The sequence below is a fragment of the Cajanus cajan genome, chromosome 11, assembly GCF_000230855.2.
Source record: "Cajanus cajan strain Asha chromosome 11, NIPB_CcT2T_4, whole genome shotgun sequence".
Lineage (NCBI taxonomy): Eukaryota > Viridiplantae > Streptophyta > Magnoliopsida > Fabales > Fabaceae > Cajanus > Cajanus cajan.
The window spans coordinates 42,278,859-42,304,101 of NC_138527.1; the positions used below are offsets into that span (position 1 = coordinate 42,278,859).

Below are 25,243 nucleotides of genomic sequence, written 5' to 3' on the forward strand. Positions count from 1 at the left end.
GATCTTTTTCAAGGAACTTATAATCACTATTTTTCAAAATAAAAAGCATATAGAATTTCAGTTTTAGTATAAATCATCTTCGAAAAACAAGATCATGAATAAAGATTGTTCGATATTTACATATATTATTTTGATTTGACATGTAACTTTTTTACATAGAAATTTGGATATCTCAAAATGAAAATTAAAATTGAACATTAAGTTTAATTATGATACATTGTCAATGTGAAAATTTTTACATTATCAACTAATTAAAAATTATTATTGACATGAATTTTAAATAATTATTATGAAATATATATTATAAGTTTGATTGAGTAAAATAAATTATGTAAAACAGTGTTACGTAATCAAGAGAATTGGTATATAATCCTTTTTTCTCTTAAACATTTGTAGATAATCAAGAGAGTTTAGTTGAGTTGATTTAGTGACATGTGTATGAATGATTATAATCTCTTGATACTGTGTTTAACTTTTACCGATGAAAAACACATTTGCAAATAATTCGATAATGACTTCATAAAGAATGATTTGGTAGACTTAATATGTGATGGGTTGAATTTTGATATCTTTTTAAAATTTATGTTAGTGTAATAGAATTCTCAAAAACAAAGTCACAAAATAAGCTTGTCTACGTCTATACATAACATTTTGGCATGAATGTGATATCTCAAAAGGAAGGGGGGGAAATCATTGATTTGAGGAGAAGACTAAAGCTTCAAGTGGAGAATATAAAGAAATTATTGTACTTTCCGGGAACCGACAACAGTAGTGGTTCCTGATAGTTAAAGCACTCATTCTCGTTTTAAAATTCTGAATGAATGACCAACAATGATGAGTCCATTGACCTTTGAAGCCTACAACCACAATCAATACAACAAAAATAGTTTTTGCACGGATTTAAAAAATATTATTATATAAATACTGTTAATTTCTTTTTACGATATATTATTATATGTTATATATAATTAATGTTACTAAAGATTTTAATAATATTTTTATATAATTATACAATATTTTTAAAATATTATTAAAATAATATTTTTATAACATTTTAATAATATTAGTAAGTTTTATTTAATTTTATAAAATAATAATTAATTTTAATGTAAATTCTACTACCAATTATACTTTTTGATTCTTAACCACCTATAAAATTTTTAAGATTAAAAACATTCTAAATTAGTCAATACCAGATTTATATTATACATTAAAATTTATTCATAATTTTATGATTATATATATTTTTTATGTCATTTTACTTGATATAAAATTTTAATTTTAAAAAATAATTAAAAATTAAAAAATGTATTGTTTATATAATATTTTTTTACTTAAAAATAATTAAAAAGAATAATATTAAGATGAAAAATATTATTCTATTTATTAAAAAATATAAAATAATTTATTTACTTTTAATAAATGTAAATAGATAAGTGTTAGGATGAAAGAAAATATAATAGTGTTAATGAATGACTGTTGCCGCCAATCCATCATGTGTTTACACGATATGTTGACTCTCCCATAAATACCGCCATAACCGAACACTTTTTCACAAGTCTCAACATCAAAACTCAAGTGAATATATGGCAACCCACAAGAATGATGAAACGGCCAAGAAAACCAACAACAGAGGAGCATGGACTTCAGAGGAAGATCAGAAACTTGCGCAATGCATTGAAATTCACGGTGCTAAGAGGTGGAAAACTGTTGCAATTAAATCAGGTTAGTTAGCTACCTAGCTACGACCCAATGCTATATCATATATATACAACCTGCATTTTTTTTTTTTGGTATATATACAATAATGATATTTCAATCATGCAAATTTAATTATTTAGAATTTGTTTGAATATGAGCTAGAAGAGTTTTTTTTAAGTTATTTTCAGTAGAAAAACTCTTAAAACTTTGCTATTAAGCTGATCCTGGGTTTCTTTTTGACACATACGTTTCTATATGGTTTGAAGGTTTAAACAGATGTGGAAAAAGTTGCAGGCTGAGGTGGTTGAACTATCTTAGACCCAACATCAAGAGGGGCAACATATCAGTTGAAGAAGAGGATTTGATTATTAGGCTTCACAAACTACTGGGAAACAGGTTTTCCTCGTATTCAAATTCAACTAAGACGAGAATAACATTGCTATGTTAAGATGAACGTTACACCACACTTTCTAACGTTTTCTTTGCAACACATACAGACTCTATTATACGTTGAAACTTATGAACAACTACAAAATCAAGAGTGGGTTATTATGAAAGAGTGTGTTAGAGAATATGTTACGAATATTTATGGCATAGTTAATTAGGAACATATATATGTTGTGAATATTAATTATGATCCGCATTTTTTTGTGAAGGTGGTCTTTGATAGCTAAGAGGCTTCCAGGACGAACAGACAATGAAATAAAGAACTACTGGAATACTTGTTTGTGCAAAAAAGTTAATCACACAAAGGTGAAAGCAGAAACTTCAATGGCACAACCAACACATTCGACTCAGAATAATACTGAGGAAAGAGCAGTGGTAGAGAATAAAGAGGCCAATGATGGGAGTGGGGACTCGGAAGTTAACTTTGATGTGAATGAATTCTTCAACTTCTCCATGGAAGGACTCTATGCGTTGGATTGGATGATATCTAGCTAGAACTTGATGATGTGTTAATCAATTTATGTGAGCTTGTGTTAGTTAAGTACTTGTTATTATGTGATCATATATATAACTAGTGGAGTCCTAGCAATATATGTGTGAGTTCCATTAAATAATTTGAACTCTCATCATTGTATTTAGTGGAACTTACATAATCTGTCAAACAATAATGTGTTAATGAGAGTACTGAATAAAATGTGTTAGTAGTCTTAATTTCTCATGCTTATGATAAATTGTTGGTTACATAATAAACTGCCTTGTCAAATGAGAACTATACTAATATTTATATATAAATATTTCTTTTTCTCTTATAAAGTAAATATATATAGAATGATATAAATATCTCAAAATAATAAAAAAAACACTAAAAATAGGAATATTTTAGTCTTTTTATTACACTCAAACGTGAAGCACCTTCCTGCTTTCTCCCCCGCGCGAAATGGACAAAATGGCGCAGGTGTACGTGGGTATCATATTGTTTCTTATTCATCCTTCTCTGTCATGCGCGTTAATATCAAACAGATGGAATTATTCACGTTGATATCATTCATTAATCCTTCCATCGCTTTATATTCGTAACAAACACGGTGGAAGAGAGAAAAAAAATTATTATTTATTTATTAGTTGCAAAAGAAAGACATTATTTAAATTTTTTACTACACGCTCACACATTACAAAGACATTCTATTTTTCAGAGGATTCCACAAAAAAAAAAATTCGAATCACATACTATAAAGCATAATTAATGAATCTCTAACCCAATGATACCCATGGCAGAAAAAAAAAAAAAAAAAAAAGAAGTAAGATTAGAATTGTAGTAAAAATGGAATTAAGGCTGCAAAACTAACAAGAAGAACATTTAGAACTCATGGTAGAAAAAGAGAAAATATATGAGAGTGAGGAGGGAGAGAGTTCCAATTGTCAAAAAATAAAAAATCATTAAAATGAAATATTATGAATAATTAATTTCAAAAAATGAATATGTACATGTCCACTTGACCCATATACATGTGTGCGAGTCTCACCACTATTACTAACATCTTTGTATATAAACCATCTTAATATATAAATCATTCTATAAAGATAATATTAGTCAATGTGATAACTTCTTCATTTTTATAATATCTTATATACAATAATGAATTATTTAGATTAAACTAATTATCAATTGGTGTATATATATACGATTTCTTGTATTATACAAAGTTTGTTAGTAATCAATTTTTTAACTAGGATAAATTGATTTTAGAATAATTAGCAATTAGTACAAATAAGTTTTTTTTAATCAGAAAGGTGGAATAAATAATAATAATAATAATAATAAATTCTTGAAGAAGAACATTGATATCAAATATCTTGAAAACGTGTTAATTGAATTTATAAATTACAAGAAAATATTTTTTTTTCACTTTTAAGTGAACATTAATATTAGTTGAAATTTTAAGTAGGGATTTTTCTATAAGATTTTAAAAGTAAAAATTTTAATTCTATTTTGTTTGTCGAAATTATAACGATGATACCAAGATACAAATTTAGGACTCTATGCACTTTATTTCAATCTCTCACTACTAGTTTGAAAACATAATTTATATTTTTTTCAGCTAAACATTTTTTTAATACAAATTATAACATTTTTCTTTGATAAAAAAATAATTACGTATAAAGTATGTTTATCTGGTTCATAATTTTTTTTCAAGTGAATGTTCAAAACGTTTTAATATTCAAATTTTCAATGCTTCCTTCCCTCTATATATAACTTTACTAATTGAGACTATGTTATTAAGTAAATGACTTAATTAAGTATTTATTGAAAAGTTTTTATTACATAAAAATCAATAAATTTACTAAAATAATAATTTGATAAAGAGATATAACTCTTTTTTACTATGTTGATTTCTATAAAATAAAATAATACTTTTAATTATGACTCTATATTCAAAACAAGGACCAGATTCATATCTTTGATTAAAAAATGAAATTAATAAACTTAATAAAAATGAGTTTAAAAAACAATCTATTTTAATAAATTTTAATCAGAAAACTATTGTAATAAATTAAAAAAAATTAAAAAAATAATATAGATTAGTTTTATAATTTAAAAATGCTCCATAACTTTTTCCAAAATGTCTTCTAAATACTCTCTAAACTTTTTTATTACTTACAAAACAACTATTTAGTATGCATGTTTGCACAATCGTCTACTCCACGTTTTGCTTCTGTTGCCCATAATCATATTTTACATGAAATCTCAAAGCTTACCAAACTCGATCAACCTTTTGACCGCTTCAGCCTTTTTAATTTTTTCAAAAGGCTTTAGATTTAAGGATTTCAAATGTTATGATCTTACTTTTTACTCTTTATAGATATGTACACATGTACGAAAATCAAAGGGATAATTATTTGCTTTCGGAATATTTATAGATTTTGATTTGGAAAATCACTAATCAGAACGTGCATGTGAAGAAACGAGTCTTTGTGTTGGAGGATTGCTTGGTTTACCTATCGTGACTTGTGAGTGAAGAAGAAGAGTACGTACTAAAACTACGTACCTTCTCGAAGCTTTAATTTCACATATCTGACAGTCAGATTTAGTGTCTCCAACTATTTATTTGGGCATTGGTTACTATTGTTGTATTTCGCTCTTGTCTTTGTCTCAGATCTATATTCCATATCATCGTGCCACAGCACAAGTCATGAGAAACTTCATTGTTCATTGCCAGATATTGTGTTCCAGTTTCAACTTTCAATCTGTCGTTTGCTTTTTTCTAAACAAAAAAAAAGCTAGAGAACACAATCATGGAGATTAAAGGTTCTTGTAAAACAACTTTTTTATGTTTACCGGCTGAAAAAACAAAAACATTGATCCTTTCTGGGTATTTTGTTTAAAAATTAAATAATAAATAATTAAAATTGAATATAAGTGAACAGTTAATAATTAGAGAATATAAATAGCTTTAGATAATGTGAGAAGTTTGAAAACTAAATTTAGAGAAATTAAGTCAAAATAATAATAATAATAATAAACTATGAAAGAAGAAAGTGTTTTAAAAGTTACAAAAATAAAATAATAAAAAATGTACACAAAAAAGGACACACGGTAGTGCCTCTTATAAATAGTACAAATTCATTAAAAATTTAAAAAATGAAAGAATTTAATTTTGATATAATATCTGTTTTAAAAAATATATATTATGAAAAAATTAGAAAATATAATATATATAATTTTAAGATAATTATTTTAAAAATTAACAAATTTATTATATACATCAATTTGTGATTGAATTATGGTATAAAAATCTTTTATAATGGTGATATATAAATTATTTTCTCTTAATGAAAAGTGAAATTTATTTTAAACAAATAAAATAATATTTTTTGCTGTAACATGTTATATTTTGAAATATCATTTTAAGGATTAAATGTATCTTTCTCTATTTAAATATAGGAATGCTCGTTAAGCCCCTCAAAAACTATTTTGCCTCTTTTTAGGTTCTTTTTAATGTGTAAGAACTGGTGGTCTTTATCCTTAAAAAAAATAGATCCTTTGTTTATAAAAATAGGAATTATATATGACACGCATTTTTATAAATAGATGTCCGAGGGGAGACAAATTTTAGGACTAAAATTGTATTTAATTATATTCTTAATTAAAGAGAACAAAAAAAACATGTAGAAAAGAAATAGTTTTTTTTACATTATTCTTCTTCGAAAACAATTGTGACTCAAGTTATTGTGGAACACTAAATGTGGATTTTTTTTTAACTAGATATTCGAATTTGCCAAACTATCCTCATACTCCTAAAAATTCCAATCCTTAGTAAAGGAATAGTTCTTTAGTTTAGTTGTTTTCTATTTTCATTTTTAAAAAAAATAGGAAATGATATCGGTGATTAAATTGCTAAAAGCATTTTTTTAAAAAATATTTTTAAAAATAAGTGGAAATTTAAAAATAAAAAATTGTTATTTTCACCATTTTTTGTAAGAAAGAAAATGCAGTTGCAAGATTTGTAACTTTAATCATAACTTAATTATTTTCTACTTTTTTTTTTAATTCAGACATATACCTGACAATGGAGTGATATTTATGGAAGTTACTTGCACTTGGTGTCACTCAGTTCTCTGATCTTTCTTTTGATCATATTGTATAGTGAGGATAAATTAACAAATAAATTATATAAAAAAATGTCACAGTTGTTACATAATTTCATTTAGTTGATTTTGCAATCATCTAAATAATTTAATAAATTTATAAAGTACTATCATAAATAATATATATATTGTATTTGGAAGCACTTTTATATTAATAACAAATCCAAAATTACTAAATATTAAAATAGTTATCATAAAAGATAATATTTATTATTATTATTATACCTATTTATTTGTTACAAATTGTTTTAAAGTAAAAGAATGCAATATTTTATAATTTTAGTAAATTATTATGTCTCTTTGTATGCAGGTTGAGATCTCTTTTTTTCTTTTTAAATGAAATATAGAAACATGTATATTAATATAAAAAAATATAAAGATATTCTTATTATAAAAAAAATAGTTAAACCAAACATATTTTTAATATTTTTATTTTCAAGAAATAGAAAATGAGAAGTTAAAACAAACATGTTTTCTAAATTTTGAAAAAATGGAAAAAAAAATATTTTCAGAAAATAACAACTGAAAATAGAAATAGAAAATATTTTTTCAAACCAAACACAGCATAAGTGATTTGATTACACTTTTGGTTAAGCTTTATTTTTTATTCAATATCTTTCTTTTGGAAAAAAATAAATAATTTATTTTTAAGAATGTTAAGTAAAGTGGCAAAATCCTTGAAGCCGAACAAGCTTAATAAGTGGAAAGTGGTCTTTGATTTTGGTTGTACATTGTTGTGTCGCGTGCAAGCATGAAATACTAAATATGTACTTTTAGAAATAAAGTTTATTCTGAGAAAGGAATAGAAGGGTTCGTGGCCCTCATCAAGCTCTGTTTCTGATCTACGGCCATAGCTGATTCGTGGCAGTGACTTGATACAAGATGCTGCACCAACAAACATTCATCCAAAAGCTTCTGCAACAAATGCATGCAACTAGCAACACCACTCATTTAAATTTTGAGTCTAATACTAACGTGCCAAAGACATGGTGTAGGTCATGTACTCTTATATATAGGTTACTCATAATTTTTCAGACAGAGTTCAACCAATTGTGCAAAACTAGGTTCCATCTCCAAATGAAGGAACAACTATTTATTAAAAGTTTGAGTGATTATTTTAAGTGATATTCATAATTAGCGTAAAATATATATAATCAGTAATTTAAATTATATAAATTTTATAATGATAATAACATATTTTTTTTCTAAGTTGTTTAAAATTTGAATTATAACTAAAAAATAGATTATATTGAGAGAAAAGTACTGGATATATGTCTGTGGTTCTCATAATGCTCTCAAAGTCTTGAACGAGGATTAACTACCTCTTTTAATAATGAATATTTCATAACAATATAATGTTATAAAAAAAGTATATATATTTTTAAATAATTTTTAGAAATTGTAATTTTAAAATATTTATAAATCAATAAGAAAATCAAAATTTTTAAATTAAATTAAACTTAAATATTTTGCACAATTTTCATATTAATTTTAATTATATATATATATAGTGATTACTCTACCAATTAATACAAGATTAAGATTATATATTATTATTGTGTTCATAAATCACACAAATTATTATTTCTGTCAAAATTGATTAAAAAAATATTGTTTGACTATCTTAGCATAAACAATATTATTGTGTTCATTTTCAAGTACAACAAAAGTAAAAATAAGTTTCTATATACATGTATACTTAATATAATTTAAAATTTCATCAAAAATCTTTTATAAATACGTAAAATAAGTTAAAATTTGATCTTTTCATTTTATAATTTATCACATAAATATTTAAAATATAAAAAATACATATACTATATTTTAAAAGAAAAAATAAGATTTAACTACTTTTTTAGTCTTTATTATTTTATAAAATTTACATTTTAGTCACTATAATTAAAAAATTTATCATTCGATCTTTATAATTACATAAACTTTCTCTTTTAATCTTTATGAAAATATACAATTGGATTAAAATTGAAAAAAAAAATATATGTATAAGAATAAAAAGAAATATTTTAAATTATAGAGATAAAAAAAATAAATTTTATAAAATTGTAAAGAAAAAATAATTAAACCAAAAAAATAATATATATCCGTGCGTAAGACCGTTCTCCTCAATAGTTTACTGAAAAAGAAGAAACATACTAAGCTGTTGTTAGAAATAAAAATAAAAATACTAAGCATTATTTTCCAACAAGGGTAAAAGGTGCTTCTTGTTGAGTAAAACAAAAAAAAAAAATTTGAACCAAATGTCTCACCAAGTTTCAGAAAGATGAGCAACACAGGCCGGACCCAAAAAACAGAGAAGAAAAGCCCAATTGTGAGACCGGAGGCCCATATAAGCAATGGTGGCTCTATAAAATATTTAAACTGATTCAGAAACCCTAGCTCTAGGTTGGCGTGGGTGAGGTAGAACCCTTCCACTGTGGTGACTGCGCGATGGGTACTATCTCTTTCTCTTTTCCTTTGCATTTGTGTTAAGATTTCTCAATGCATTTGATCTGGTGTCTGAATGCGAATGATTATTTCGTTTAATAACATCGATTAGATAACTTTTTCTCTATTGTTTTGCCTAGAGCTTCCTTATGAGGGTATTGGGTTTTTGGTTCAAAACCTAAACTAAGAGAAAGAGCAACGTTTATTTCGCTAACTCGAACCGGCATGGTTGTTTTTCATTGTGTCCCATTTTTTATATTTCTTTTTCCTTTATTTTTCTAGCTAGTGCTATTGGTCGGAGTTAAGTCTGTAGTTCTACAATGGATATTTTTATTTGCTTCATAATCGTTAGTCTTGTCTTTCATAAATCTTGCTTCGATTCTTATCTATACTTTTTTTTTTCGTTTTTCGTATCGTGTTTGGTTTGCTGCTGCCTGCATTAGCATATGTCAGTAGTCTTGAGTGTATATAATTTTTACTTGTTCTGTTAGCTTTGTAGGAACTCATCTGTGAGCATATTTACTTCGATCCTGAAAGAATTTTTCATGCTGATTGATAGATCCGAGGGTTTTTAAAATAGGGTTGGTCATTTAAGAACGAGAGTTAGCTGTTTTAGCAAATTGTGTGCTGTCTATTGCACAATTGATTTTTGGTAGTGTAATCCTGTTGTGTGATCTCACTTGTCTCTACCCGATATCAAATTGAATGCTGTACAATTTTGGGGTCTACACTCAAATTAGGTTTAACTACAGAGTATTGTGAATTTAAATTGTGTCTTTCTATAGGTATTTTGTAATTTATTTCCATGAACTTAATTATGGAAAGGTTAATGTTTAATTAGGTTGTGCAGTTTCATGTATAGTTATTGGTTATTCTGATAAAAATAATGGAGTACTTGTGTTTGAAGAAGTGTAATTGATAAAACATTTGCTTTGTATTTGTTGGTGTCATTGGCAATAGGTGCCTACAAGTATGTTTCAGAGTTATGGCGCAAGAAGCAGTCTGATGTCATGCGCTTCTTGCAGCGTGTGAGGTGCTGGGAGTACAGGCAGCAACCTTCCATTGTTCGTTTAACAAGGCCTACTCGCCCAGATAAGGCTCGTCGCTTGGGCTATAAGGCTAAGCAGGTAACTATTTATGTTATTAACTTCTCATAATTTTATTTTATTGATTACTAATGACTAATTTACTAGTATGCTCTTTTATTTCAGTTACTGCATACTCTGTGACTTGTGAGGATAAGGCATTAATTGTATTGTTTGATTTACTTATTTCATTGACTCTGTTGGATTATTGTGCCAAGTGTGTCTGTTGTGTAGATGTTGCACATTCTCTTTTTTGTATCAGTTGTGTTGATTGTGATGACGACACTGCAGGGTTATGTGGTTTACCGTGTTCGTGTTCGGAGGGGTGGCCGCAAGAGACCAGTTCCCAAGGGTATTGTTTATGGGAAGCCAACAAACCAGGGTGTTACTCAATTGAAATTTCAGCGGAGCAAGAGGTCAGTTGCTGAGGAGCGAGCAGGACGGAAGCTGGGTGGACTTAGGGTCCTCAACTCTTATTGGGTGAATGAGGTTTGTTGTTATATTGCTTTTGTTTAAATTGAAATGTGGTTGTGAATCATAAGATGGTTTGGTAAAAACCTACAATTGTGTTTCAGGATTCTACTTATAAGTACTTTGAGGTAATTCTGGTAGATGTTGCTCATACTGCTGTTAGAAATGACCCGAGAATCAACTGGCTCTGCAATCCAGTGCATAAGCACAGGGAGCTGCGTGGGCTCACCTCTGCTGGGAAAAGCAACAGGGGTTTACGGGGCAGAGGGCATTTGTACCACAAAGCACGTCCATCCCGCAGGGCAACCTGGAAGAGAAACAACACCCTGTCCCTTCGCCGTTACCGTTAATTTTTCTGCTTTTGCTTCATTTTCTGAATACTACTTTGAGGACATAGCATTTGGTGTTTTGACTTTGAAATTTGAGTTTTGAACGCATGAATCATATCTTTTGAAATTAGTCGAAGAGTTTTTCTAATGTTAAATTTAAAGTTTATAATTGATATTTGTTATCTGCCTTCGGATTTGAGTAGCTGTGCCTGCCATTTCCATGGTACCCTCAACTTTAATATTTTTTATAAAGTCGAACTTTTGTTAGTCTTGTTCAAACCTTGATGGCGTGATTAAATTACTCGTTTCAAATTTGTTAATGTCTACTATGAAAAATATTATCAGTTATACATTTAAGATTAATAGTTTGATTTTTTACATTTTCTAAATATAACCTGTGAAATAAAAAAATATAAAATTCAATAATTCTTAATAATTGAATATGTAAATCAACGAAACTTGGTAATTTATTCAATCTAAACAAATTATTGATCATTTTATTTTTTTATCTGCTGTTCAAATGGTAGGCCGTTGAATATTTTGGTTCTAAGTGCAATTTTTTTTACACTTGCAACCATTAAATTCTTTAATTAGTTGCTCAAGCATGAAGAATTAAAGCTCATTCAGTGATCCTATTGTCGACTTCAAAACTGTTGTTTAGTGCAGCTTTCCTTAAGACTACGCAAGGCTTGCCGTATAGTATCTTCATCTTGATTGCAATATTTCAGGCAAAGCAAGCGCTGTGCAACATGATATGTTCTTTGTATAGAATGATACTGTAAACAGTTGACTTCCATCCTATTCACTTCCTAATGACACCAGCAAACATACGATGTTAGTACTGGTTTGTGTTGACATTTGACAGATTGTCTTCTAAAAACACGAAATAGTAGTATCAATGGATATCAATAACGCTCAACAAACCTAAGTTTACGTTCTGATGATTTTACAATATCGGGCAATTTAGATGTACGTGTATAGATGTCGATTTTACTGTTCAAATCTTAACAGAAATGGAGAGCGCTAATTACCCTGTTCAAGCAAATTTTTATAATGAACTAGACGTGAACGAGGGAACGACTTTTTTTTTTTTTTCCATTGTGGCTGACGTAATATTTACATGCAGTTCTGTATTAATTTGCTTATAAATACACCAATGAACCATTCAAAAATCAAAACCCCTTCAAATTCTAAGCACTTTGATTCTCTTCAGACTCCTGCTATATATCTAATCAAACCAATGGAGGGAGATTTGAAATTTCCAACTTGAGTATTTCTAATTTTATGAATTAAGCTTGATTATCTTCTCATTGAAATTTAAGATTAACAGAATTAAAATTAACACCCTAGTTTTGATAAGTTGTGTGGTCACCTTTTCCGAAATCCTAGATGTGATCATTCTGGCAGTCTCAATAACCGAAGTTGGTAATCCTGCCACTTCTGCCAAGAGAAGACCATAATGGGGGATACGTTTTGATCCTTCCTTAAGTTGAAACTAAATGAAGCAGAGTTTTAGCTCGCAGATAGTCATCCCAACACAAGAAAAAATGTAAAAATACCACCTTGAAGTCCAAATGGTTGTTCTTTAAGTCGACATGAAAGTGAAGAATTTTTACGTTGGGATAGGTCGTAGCTAACTCCGATAGGTTCTCCATATGTGTGGCAAATATGGTATACCTGAAGAAGGATAAAAATTTATGGCGCAGGAGTGAGAGAAAGATCAATTACAACAATATGCTCCTTTGATGGTTGATGAAAATTCTACCAGTTTTCCTACAGTAAACAATTCAACGCCAAATCATACTAAAGGAAATTTATTTTCCACTTGATTGATAGGAATCTGAAGAGCTACATAAGACTTTCAATTTATTAGTTATCAGAAATCCATGCAACTGAACTTGTTGTTAATGCTTACTGATAACTGAAAATCAAGAAACAATTACGCTTTAAGTGACAAAAGATGCTCGCAGCAACTCCACGCAATTGCAAATCCATCAGACGACGAAGTAGCCCTCCCAAGTTCATCCATAACAATCAGACTCCTTTATCCAACAAAAAAAAAAAATTTAAAAACTGTCGTGTGCACCTAGAGTGAAGAAGATCAAAAGGTGTAGCATTCATTACCTTTGTGAGACATTCTGCATGATAAAAGCTGTTTCTTTCATCTCCGTCATGAACTACACATACAGATAACTTCATCTATTATTCTAAACCGCGTGATCAGGATCAAATCACCTCACAATGCAGGTATTTAGAAATTGTACCGTGCTAGAGTTGGATTCAAGATTATCAACTGCGCCCATCCTTGTAAACATACGATCAACTACCCTCAGAGTTGAGAAACGAGCAGGAATATAACACCCCACTTGAGCAAGAATAACTATGAGACACACTTGTTGAAGGTAAGTACTCTTTCCACTCCTGGGAGAAAGGAATATAGAAAATAAATATCAAATTTTGATATTCTTCATGTAAACAGATATCCATCCAAAAAGAAAGTAAAATTTCGCTGTAGTTCATAAATAAGGCATTAAGTTAAATCGTTTGGAATCCTTTTTCCTTTTGGCTCATCATTAGTATGCCCGTAAATGTTTCCTCATTCAACGTAGAAGCATTTGGTCATGATTCATGAATAGGTCATTTCCGGCTTTTCGGCCAAAATAAATAAAATATCAAAAATAAATTATTTAAAAATTAATTATTGAAATAAAAGAATGGATATAATGCTTGGAAACAAAAAATGAACAAAAAAAAGAAAACGCATTCTCTCCTAAACATAATTTCTATAAGAATCTTTTTTAAGGATGAGATCATTTGAACACAAAATATTCACGAGTAAACTTTTAGTGTTCATTATCAATTTAAATACAAAATGTCTATTTCTTAAACCCGAAATCTCAAACCTTACCCGCTAAACATTTTGTATTCAAATAGTCTCATTTCCAAAAAAAAAAATTATATTTGAATTTATATTTCAAAAAACTTATATACTAATAAAATGCTTGTATGCCTATTTTCAAATTCTTTTTAAATACTTTAAAATTTATAAATAAAGAAATTAACTTATCCAAAATCATACACATTACCAACTAAATATAAACATATTCAAATTGACAATAAACACAAAATACCTGCCTCTTAGGCTTTTATGTTCAAACGACCCTCATCCCCAAAATAAATCCTTAAACAAATTATGTTTAAGAAGATATACATTTTGTTATTTTTTATTTTCAAGTATTACATCCATATTACAAACATATTTCGTTTGTAATGTTATCTATATGACAGAAACAATTTATTTTGATAATTAATTTTTTAAATAATTTATTTTTAGTATTTTATTATCTTTTTATTTATTTTGGCTGAAAAGCCGTCATTTCCTGCGCTAGATATAAGCTCATAAGGAATTTTATGACCCGATATTCCTTTATTTAACCGTACACCTTAGACATGTAACAGAAATTCCTTACATATTGGGTCCCATCACAATCACCATATTTGAGGCTTCAGACAGAAAAATATTATTTGCCTGCAATGCAAAAGATTAATTAATACCAAAAAAAAAATGAAGAATCCTTCTAACTGAGAAAAGTGTGGTCCTGTGGGGTAAGTTATAATGATTAATGACGAATTGATATACTCATTACTTACCACAAAGTCGTTGTGTATGCTCTCCAGGATTGGGTGTCTACCAGAATCAATTGCCATTGGCCCATTCTCTATCAAATAAAACAAAATATTAATAAATTAATTTCATCATTAATCTACAATAATTTTATAGATATTATCAATTTTATTACCTGTAAATTCTGGTCTTGTATATTGATCAACAGGCTTAGTTGATATCATATGAGCAAAGGAATTTACAATCATATCCAACAAGCACAAGACCTCAGCAAGCAGTGTCAACACTGAGACATTCTCCCGAATGTCATCCATAAGTTCTGTATTTTTTTTTCTATTACAATAAGTATAAATGCAATTCCAGAAAATACGAGATAGTGCGAGTCCAAAGAGCTAAATAGATAGGATCACTATCTAGATATCAATTTGTTATAATTAATTTTGCAATTCTTAACATTTAGTAAAGACAAAATTCAATTGAATAGGTGGATTGAATTTTAGCATTTTCTCTTTCAAATGTTTTTGATTGAAAACATTGCCAGTTCATGTAACCAATATTCCTTTAAATTGTCTTGATTCTCTTTTTAAAATACTTAGAGCAAATACTAGAGCTAAATCCATAATATAATATTTTCCTGCAAAATAACTAGTTAAACAAATATATTATGAGATGGTTTATATCATGTTAATTGAGGCATGCATTCGTTCTATGAAAGGACTAATTATATGTCCATTATCTTTTAAAATACTGATAGCAAATACTAGAGCTAAATCCATAATTTAATTCTTTCCATGTTAACTGAGACATGCACTGGCCAGCATAGGATTCTGATTTTGATAACTTGAGTCTCTTGTTACTTCTCACAATAACCTACATGATTTCTTGTCTAAATCCCATGAATAATATAGATTATTTCAAGAGTCTGTTGCTGACATCCAATGCAAAAGCCAAAATTTTCCAACTAATGAAGTGATCTTACAGTAGTTTCCATTCTAGTTACTTGCCAAAGCACGGGAGTTGTTCAATTCATGCACAAATAAACAAAGAGCAAACATGCCAAGCCTGTGAAAGTTTGTACCGGCAAATGGCAGTAAGTCAAGTTCTACCTTCTAGACAAATCTCTGTTCTTGTATAGCATTCTGCAGCTGCAGATTTATTCCTAGCATTCAACTGAAAGTTTCATTAAAATAAAATAAAAATGGAGCCTTTTCAAGAGCCTAAAAAAGATTCAGAACAAAGCAACATCTTACAGTGTGGTAACATATCAAACAAATGCAACTGCATTTTATGTGTCATATTTTTAGTCAGAAGCTTGAATAATTTTTTCAGTTTGAGAATCAAAAAGCTTTTTAGGTCCAACCAAAAAAATCAAGACAATTTTACCAACGAAAGGCCAAAATGCCAATCAACGTGACAACTTACAAGCGTCCTTAGCATATGGTACAGAAATGAATTATCTCGTGTAAAATTCTTACATTATTTTGCCACGTGAAAAATTTGCGAGTACCTCTCTTCATAGACAACCAAATTTTAATCTTTATGATGAAGGGAGAGATAGACACAAACTTTCCACGTGACCTAATCATGAGAAAATCTCACTGAGAGAATGCATTCTTGATCAGAGTAATCATTTTCTTGCTGGTATAATGGAGTTAACTGGACCATGATCTCATCAAAGTTAATGCCACAGCCTTTACATAAGTACTACAATTATAATGTCAACAAGCGCAATTTGTCAATTTCAGTTCATGTGTATAATTTTATCTTTTCACCAAAATTGAAAGGTGAATAGAGTTCATATGTTCATAAAATCCAAATGGTCAAAAACTACTCACAGATGCAAGTTCCAAAGTTGAGCAATGAATGTTGTTCCCATGTTTTACAATCTAATATAAGCCAAAAGAATAGAAGGTTAAGGGAAAATAGAACTTTTTAAAGGGTATTCTTAAATATATAGAAACAAAAATCCGATCCCTAACCTGAATGAACTTGCTTGGAAGCTTTCCTTGAATATTCTTCTGTGGTATAACAAAGTGGAATCCCTGCCTGTTTTTAAAGGTAAGCTTTAAATTGGGCAACTTGAAATTCTCTCGATAATTGTTTGCAAGATTGTGGATGGCTGCAAAAGTAACACCAAATGCTTTGAGAAAATAGATATAGTATGCCGTATTCGAAGAAAGGTTACACCGTTGACAGGAAAGAAAACTCAAGCAAGCAGATTATAAAACCTTCACTGGTTTCACAAAACGATCTTCGTGAAATATCCAAGAGGCCATCAATCCCAGCCTTAACAGCAAAGCATTGCTGAGTGCAGGCAACAAAAGGAACCCGTGCATGAAGTACATCTTCATCAATAACCTCCCCTATCCTGTAATAAAAATAACTCCGAAAGACATGATTTGATTGGTTTTCTTGTCATGGTTGGAATTAAATGTAATTGCAAGTATTCAAAATGTAAGTTTTTTTTTTAACCATTAAGTATGTTACTCAGAAAACATTTATGCCAATGGCATGTGAGTATGTGACCATATACAGTATAAAGTCTTCTATCAAATATCCTTGGTTCAAAAGCAATGGGTAGAAAATGTATATATTTTTTATCCTATGGGTTTTTTTTTACATAATCCTATGGATATTAAGAACAGACCAATTATGTAATGCGTACGTACAATTAATTAGGATGAAGCAATTTTTATTAGACAAAAACTATATCATAATGGAAGAAAATTTAGGTTAATATAAACTTTGTCATAGCCTTTGTAATATGGAAAACAAATAATTGTTGATTATTTGATTGCATAATATTTTACTCTGAGTAGTCTGGTCAAAAAAATTTTCCATCATTATAGCTTGAGAATTATACAAACTCAAGTAATAAATGGATTTACATACAATATATTCATCAACATGTAACAGATGAACATACTCATATGCAAAAGAAAATCTTAGTACCTTTTCCTAATAAGGTCATATTTCTCATTTTCACATACTGACTTGTATATATTTGAAAGAAGGGAACTTTTCACGTCCTTAAGCACCTGATATTTTTAGCAGAAGAAAGAATCATCTATAACCACTTTTCTTATTCAATTACTCGGGAATACCTCCCTGATTCTAGTGTAAGGCTGTGAAAGAGAGAGATATACCTTAGATAGTAAAGGGATGGAATCCAAAGCAGTCTTAAGGAGGATTACACTAGATACTAGCACTTGACTCTTTTTAGCTCTGTCAACTGCCAAGGCCTCAGCTGTAACTTTCTTTGGCTTAAAGCAGAAGTGGCATAATACTCTATCTGAAACCATACAGTTCTCCATTACTACTACAGATGTATAAACGGCTTAAAAACTGATATCTGTTCAACTACTGCTCTTAATTACCTGTCTCTTTTGGAAATTTCCGCAAAACCTGACAGAGGCCAAAAAATAGTTGTTCGTTGCTCATCAACTCATCCTAAAAATGAAATATTAGAGAACATGTTAAACAGAATAAATACAAAGCAATTCAGTTAAAAACTCTTTCAGGTGGTTTTCAATCTTTAAAATTAAAATCAGAACTCAAATGAATGAAAAGGCAATAATAGTATATATAAACACCTGAGTTTCAGACAAGAGCACTGAAGGTTAAAGAAGAATAACATCTGGACTGAAATCTATAATTAGGGTGGACTCGTAAAAATGGTGGAAAATATAAAGAGAATTGTAAGTCTAGAAAATAGAGGAACACCTCAACATCTTAACTAAAAAGGAGCATATGTCATAGCACAAAAAGAGAAGTTTAAAAAATAAGATTGGCACTGACTAGGCAATCAAGACGAGCATTGATTGTCTCAATGTCTTTTAGAGGCTGCAACAGATTGGCACGAAGTAGTCTAGTCCTGAAGTAAACAAATACAATGTCAAACAAGTAATGCTGCATCAAGAAACTCGTGTGAATCATCACATACCCTCCGATTGTTTTAGTTGTCTTGAGCATGTGAAACAGACTTCTCTTTTTGTTGCTTGTTCCCAGAAGGGTAGAATGAAATGGCTCAATAATTTCCAAATTTTGGACGCTGTCATTAAATTTTAACTATGAATCCCATAGGCCAAACAGATAACACTGAAAAGTAAATTGAACTTTATATCTAAATTTTACTACTGAAAGAATAATTTATAAAAATAAATCATTTTTTATTAAAGAGAAAAAAAAATGCATGGATATTAAAAAGATTTTTTAAACTGTCATCCAATCACAAAACAAGATAAATGATAAGTTTGTTAACTTTAATAATAACTACCCTAAAAGTCACACAAAAACTGATTTTTAATGGACATCAAGCTCACCTGGTTGCATCAATATTCATGTGATCAAATGATCCATTAAAGGTGACCTGAAATAATGAAAGGCACAAAAAGAGGGGGTAAAACAATACTCCATTGTTGTATATATAATCTTATTTCCATTAAGGTACAGGGAATGCCGATGATAAATTAAGCAAAATAATATGGATTTAAAATTAGTATTTAGTTAATTAAACTTTTAAAAAATTAATTCAGGAATGATTGTGCCTGATAGAACACATACCGACAATGAGTGATTGGTAACAACAACCCCTTTTTCTGATTCCGTCCTGTGCAAGCACAATCAAAACTTAATTGCAGGCAATTGAACAGTACAAAAATAAGGATTAAATATACAAAGATACATGTAAGCACTCATCAAAAAAGTATAGATACACACAAATAACACATGTTAATCTTCATAACCTAAAAAACATCTAATCTAAAAAAGATTTGGAGCAGTAAAAATTTTATTTCTTCAAACAACATTATTCTGTTTTTACAAATCGGTGTTGGAATTCAAGTATGAAGTGAAGTTTCACATTGGTTAGAGTTGGACATGTTGAGTAATATATAAGTGAGAAAGACCCACCTACCTAATACTTTAAGGTTTTAGGTTATGTTGTGGTGTCAAGCTCATTAGTGTGACTTACTCACTACCTGTGGAGTGCTCCCTACTATAAAAACTCCCCGACAATCGGGAGGTACAGGTCAAAATAGTTTCACAATAAAAGCTAGATGTGTCCTACACTATTAAGAGTTGAGAATTACTTCACATTATCACAATGAGACATGTTTATTTCATAATATTAATACCTTAAAAGAACAATACCATAGCAAGCCTTAGAAAATCACTACCAAACTCCTAAAGAAAGTTCATATATACCAAAGCCTTAGAGAAGATTTTATTTCTCCTTGTTGAGGACAATCAAAGAGATACAATCGACTCTTAATTGTATCAAATTCTGAACAGCAATAAATCATGTTCAACATTCAAGATAAACTTTATGAAAATTGAGTATCGGAAATACCACTTTAAAGTGGCAGCAGCAGCAGCCAGGCAGAGATAATACTGCTTATAATAAGTGTCCAAACCAAGTGCTGAAGGTTCCTTGGCAGCAAGGTTTTTTATTAAGATAGCACCCTAAAGCACAAAACTTAGTGCATATATGTGGGGGGAAATCGTTACAACGTCCTAAATCCTGAAATCAACTGAAAGACAAAAAGGTATGTAATGAAACCTTTGTGTCATCAAAACAACCACGGGCCAGCACTACCTGCATAAATAAGGATTCCAAGTAAAATGAACTTTGCAGACAGGCATCATGCACAGAAGTTTTTCATTTAAAGCATGTGGGAAAGGATGTAGGGACAAAGGGATGGTGATATTACCTTCTTGACCGAACCATAAAATCTATCAACCAATTCTGTAACTGCAGCCGTGGAATTAGATGCTAACTTGTTTGGAGGAATAATGATCACAATGGGATCATAGAAATGCAGTAGCGTTTTTGTGTTTTGATATGAACTGCTAGTTTCAATATATTGAGAGAGATGCAATGAAGCTGACCTCAAATCAATAGCAGCTAATCCAACCTGTTAGATGATTGATTGATTTGATTCCAGTTAGCCATTATAAATTGCATTTATTTTTCTGAAACCCAATCTTAATCTGTCAGAAAAGATCATTAAAAAAACTCTATCAAAATTGTTTTAATCCACTCTTACCCGTGACAAAAAATATACAAGGGAACTTCGACCAGTGTGTCCCTGTTAGTGATACATAATACAGCATAATTCTCCATTGTCTGATTCTTTTTTAACATCTATGATATTCCTCAGCACACTACAAAAATCCTAACAACCAAAAGTTCCTTTATAATGGTCATAAATTAACGGAAGACATGTTTTTACAGTAGAGTTTACAATATTACTCGTTCAAGTTTAGGATCATGTTAGTAATAATAGATGCATTGGGTATCTTTTCCAAAATCAAATACCATGTGCAATTCAAATTTTTTTGTGATGTTAAAAATATTAGAAGATTATAATAGGGGAAGCACTGCATGGAGTAAGTGATTGATTGGAAGATTACTACAAAGTAGGCCTGTGCAAAAATTTCCGGCCGATCCGAAACCGGCCAAACCGATGATCAGATTGGGTGAGGCGGATTGATTCTTAGGTATATCGGATTTTTTTTGAAGCAAATTTCGGGTTCAAACGGTTTTGAACGGTCGGATTCGGTGTTGGAATTTTCTCATCCGATGTACCCGAATCCGACCGTTTATCTTCTTCTTCTTCACCTTCGTCTTCACCGTTTATTTTCTCCATTTTTACTTCGTCTTCTTTCTTCTTCTTCTTCGTCCCGTCTTCTTTCTTCTTCTTTTTCACTCCATCTTCTTTCTTCTGCTTCTTTCTTCTTCTTCTTCACACTGTCTTCTTTATTCTTCTTCTTCACTTCGTCTTCTTTCTTCTGCTTCTTTCTTCTTCTTCCATGGCTACCGCTGCTGAGAAACTTCCTGTTCTGGTTGATGAAGGTGGTGATGCGCTGAAACTCCGTGATTTCCCCCAAATGAAGCAGCGACAGAGACCGGCAAAGAATGGCGACGGATGGCGACGAGGAAGCTTCTCAAACCGATAAATCCATCCGATGAACCCGTAACCCGCACGGATTGAACCCGCCAAAATCTGAGTTCTTCGTCGGTCGGAAATGGCCCTGATTTTTCTTAATCGGTTTCGGATGATTTTAGGAATTTTGGTCCGAAACCGACCGTGGCCGACCGATGCTCAGGCCTACTACAAAGTACAAACCCGGTAAAAAAAACTAGATATGTATAAGTATCACCAAATAAATGGCTGGAGGAGGACCAAATAAATGGCCGAAGGACCAAAAAAAAATGAGGAAAACACTAAAATATGCACCATAAGTAGCAAATATAGCTATTCCTTGAGTTAGCTTTACGATAGAATAATTAAAATGGCGTGTAGCTTTAGTCACGAAAAATTTGAACACTAAATGGTACATGGAATCTTCGCTGTTTACAGATAGTCCAGAACAACCGGTAAGAATTAGCGATAGAAGATTAAAACATTATCAGAATATATAAAATTAAAAGTTTAAAACGCATTTTATACATTCTTATAGAATTAAAACCAACCTCCGTAATACAAATACACATCTCCTTCACGAAACAACTAAATACGTGGATATGAAACTAATTTCCGGTTCCTAAGCTGCAGTCAGTAGCGTTGGAAGTTGAAAAACCATACCTATACTACCGAGTATAATAGGTTAACAAGAACAATCAAAACCGCAGCAATAATCCTGGAAGTTATGCGAGTTTCGAGCAATCAACTACGAGAAATATAAATAATTGAAAGTGACTAGGAGAAATGCCTTGACAGCGTGCAAGATCGATTAGAAAATTGATGCAAAAGTGAAAGCGAAAAAGGAATTGAAGAAAAAAGAGGAAAACGTGCAACTGAATATTACTTTATTATGTGGAAAATGGAAAGGAACTTTATGAGATAATCGAAGTTCGAAACCTCTTTCGCTCTGTTTTCGATGATGGCGACCACGAAGCTCGAACTCTCTCCACCGTCGTCTTCCATTGTTGCCTCGTTTCAATTTTCAGAAAATTCTTTCGCGCCAGAATTACTTATAGGAGCATCGGTTCGTTGGTGCTAAGTTGCTATTGGATGGACAGGGCTCTACAGTTAGTGTATAACGCCGACGCGGATTATAGCGGGAAGTTCAACTTCTATAATGCATTACTTTAATTATTGAGAAATTCTACGTACGCACTATCTGTGGGGTACCGAAGAGTCATTTTATTTTTATTTTTTTATTGTAATTACTTATTTTATTTTTATTTTTATTTAATATTTTAATAATTTATCTGTATAATTTTTTTTATATCTTTATATTATTTTTATATTTTTTTATTTATATCTTAATGTAGCATCTATTATAATTAAAAAATTTAATATTAATATTTTGTTAATATATTTTAGTTTTTCTTTGATGATAATTTTTTTGAATTTATAGTATAAATTAGTTTTTCAATTGTATTATTTGTTTTTTTATTTTAATATTTTTATAGTATTATTATAATTTTTTGTTTTTAATTTTTTAATTTTATCATATATAAACAAAATTTGTCATGAAAATTGACCTTTTAATTATTTTTTTAATTAGTCTTTTTGATTGATTCATCTTATACAAATTTTTAATCTAAAATTTATGTTATTTTGAATCTATTTTTTAAAATTTATTTGTTCACATAATTTGATGTACCAAAACCTTTCAATTTTCATGGGTACCATAGCAATTTCCTTAATTATTTAACCTCCCTCCATGACTTGATTAAGTCTCCTTTTTGTTTGGAAAAATTAATTATAGTGTTTTTTTTAGAAAAATAATTCTAGTGTTTTTTTTAATACAAAGTAGTATATGTTTTAATGAAAACTTATGATCGAGTTTTCTTTTTTTGGTTTGAAAAACATGTTATATTTATATTTAATAGTCTATAATTGATTTTATCTAACCTTAAAATAAATAAAACATATATTATTTAGTTATTTATTTTTATACCAAATTGTATCTTTTATAATAAGTAATTATGTTTGAGTTAACTAAAAATATGAAAAATGCTAAAAATATTTTTTAATTATTTAAGATTGTTGCATATTAAAATTTTGAATTAGATGTAATGATATGACAGGTTATTACATTTAATATAGTTTAGTCACCGTGTATTAAAAAGATTAAATAACATATTAGTAATCTAAAGTTCTCATGTAACACATGTAATCTGTCCATGTATATGGCAAAAAATAAAATGATGAAATCATAATTCCTTTAAGAGAATATATACATACCTCATACACATATATAATTTACAGCATATATATAATTATATACAAAATAAATCATATTTGTCAATTAAGTATCTAAACACAATATATTACATCAGAGTAGCAACAACACAAAAGAGTCATTACCAACATAACTTGGCACCAATCATCTAAGCACAACCTACTAATTATGCTCTACTTTCATAGAAAACATGATTATTACAATTTCAACCACAATGAAAAAAAAAAGTAAATTTGTGAAAGAAAATCAATATAATAGTTGCAACTAACAACTTACAACGATACAACATAGTCAACTTAATAAATACTCCATGCAATTTAACAATACAACTTCTAATTTATCAACAATACAAGACATATAACTTGCAACATAAAACAACTTAAAATTTTATCTTAGCAACACATTCAACACAACAACAATATACAATTAATGTGTTGTCATGCATATCGGTCTACAAATATCTCGTACAACAAAAGTGAATAATTTAAGTGGTTAGACCCTACAAAATTATAGTGTTTGACCTATTACAACAAGGTTAAATATAAATAACCTTAGGCCTTAGAGTTCGAGTTATACAAGTTAAAATTTGATTTATCAGATTTTGTTACTTAGACTACGAAGTTTAGTACTACTGTCAAGGTATAACAACTTGAGTATAAGTCTACCACGACATTAACTTGTAACACTAAGTCTTTTATGGGATCAACCCACCAACTACTCTCTAAATACTACGCCCTTAGGGAAATAAAACTCCAACCTTGTACCTTACTTAGTTGGTCGTTTTATATACATATGTCTCGACGTTCTCCACATATGAATTTCATGTAAAATTTAGAAGAGATAACTCAAAACAATTATTCATTCAAAAGTAAACTTACTTATTAAAGAGTTATCAACTAAACTCTCAAAGTACCACAACTTATATTCATGCATAAGATATTTTTATTTATAAAACATATTTTAATTCCCTCTAGTTTTTATATATCTTGACACATACATGTATTTATATCACATGTCTAACAGCTTAACAATTTAATCAACTATAACATTATACAACTTCTCAACTTAATCACCAATCAACTTATAACTTAACAACATAATCATTGCTATACAATATCTCAATTCAATGCATGATGAACCATTTACACACGACATTCATCATGTGAACAAATCATCATCCTTTAACCATTTAATCAACTCAAACCATCATGTTTTAATAATATAACTCACACTTGATGCCATCTCCTAGGCGCTTGGCGCCATTAAGACAGAAAACTTTTTATCTTCCCATGTTTGAT

The 25,243-nt window shown here is 29.6% G+C and overlaps 3 protein-coding genes across 7 annotated transcripts; 2 read left to right on the forward strand and 1 right to left on the reverse strand.

The window, feature by feature from the left end:
* Positions 1-1,475: 1,475 nt before the first annotated feature.
* LOC109800539 (transcription factor MYB114) lies at positions 1,476-2,933 on the forward strand. The gene is made up of 3 exons (XM_020361319.3): positions 1,476-1,725; positions 1,968-2,097; positions 2,358-2,933. The coding sequence occupies exons 1-3, from the start codon at positions 1,587-1,589 to the stop codon at positions 2,641-2,643; spliced, it is 555 nt and encodes a 184-aa protein (XP_020216908.1). The 5' UTR covers positions 1,476-1,586; the 3' UTR covers positions 2,644-2,933.
* Positions 2,934-9,093: 6,160 nt separating this feature from the next.
* Positions 9,094-11,258, forward strand: LOC109800783 (large ribosomal subunit protein eL15z). The gene is made up of 4 exons (XM_020361658.3): positions 9,094-9,244; positions 10,198-10,364; positions 10,614-10,811; positions 10,898-11,258. The coding sequence occupies exons 1-4, from the start codon at positions 9,241-9,243 to the stop codon at positions 11,141-11,143; spliced, it is 615 nt and encodes a 204-aa protein (XP_020217247.1). The 5' UTR covers positions 9,094-9,240; the 3' UTR covers positions 11,144-11,258.
* Positions 11,259-11,660: 402 nt separating this feature from the next.
* On the reverse strand, positions 11,661-22,863 carry MSH4 (MUTS-like protein 4). Of its 5 annotated transcripts, none has more exons than XM_083066170.1 (24): positions 22,613-22,863; positions 20,459-20,662; positions 20,308-20,343; positions 20,098-20,210; positions 19,311-19,356; positions 19,070-19,116; positions 18,691-18,798; positions 18,546-18,621; positions 18,125-18,197; positions 17,894-18,039; positions 17,700-17,785; positions 16,976-17,115; positions 16,727-16,866; positions 16,583-16,633; positions 15,854-15,917; positions 14,923-15,033; positions 14,774-14,841; positions 14,593-14,651; positions 13,387-13,543; positions 13,247-13,299; positions 13,066-13,164; positions 12,685-12,799; positions 12,495-12,617; positions 11,661-11,931 (listed from the first exon to the last, which is right to left on the reverse strand). In XM_083066170.1, exons 1-24 carry the CDS (start codon positions 22,676-22,678, stop codon positions 11,767-11,769), a joined length of 2,346 nt encoding a protein of 781 aa, XP_082922296.1. In that variant the 5' UTR covers positions 22,679-22,863; the 3' UTR covers positions 11,661-11,766. The 5 variants fall into 5 exon arrangements, with proteins under 5 accessions (XP_082922296.1, XP_029127647.2, XP_082922298.1 ...); XM_029271814.2 differs by having other exon boundaries at positions 14,923-15,066; positions 22,613-22,862; XM_083066172.1 differs by lacking the exon at positions 16,583-16,633.
* Between the last annotated feature and the right edge of the window lie 2,380 nt (positions 22,864-25,243).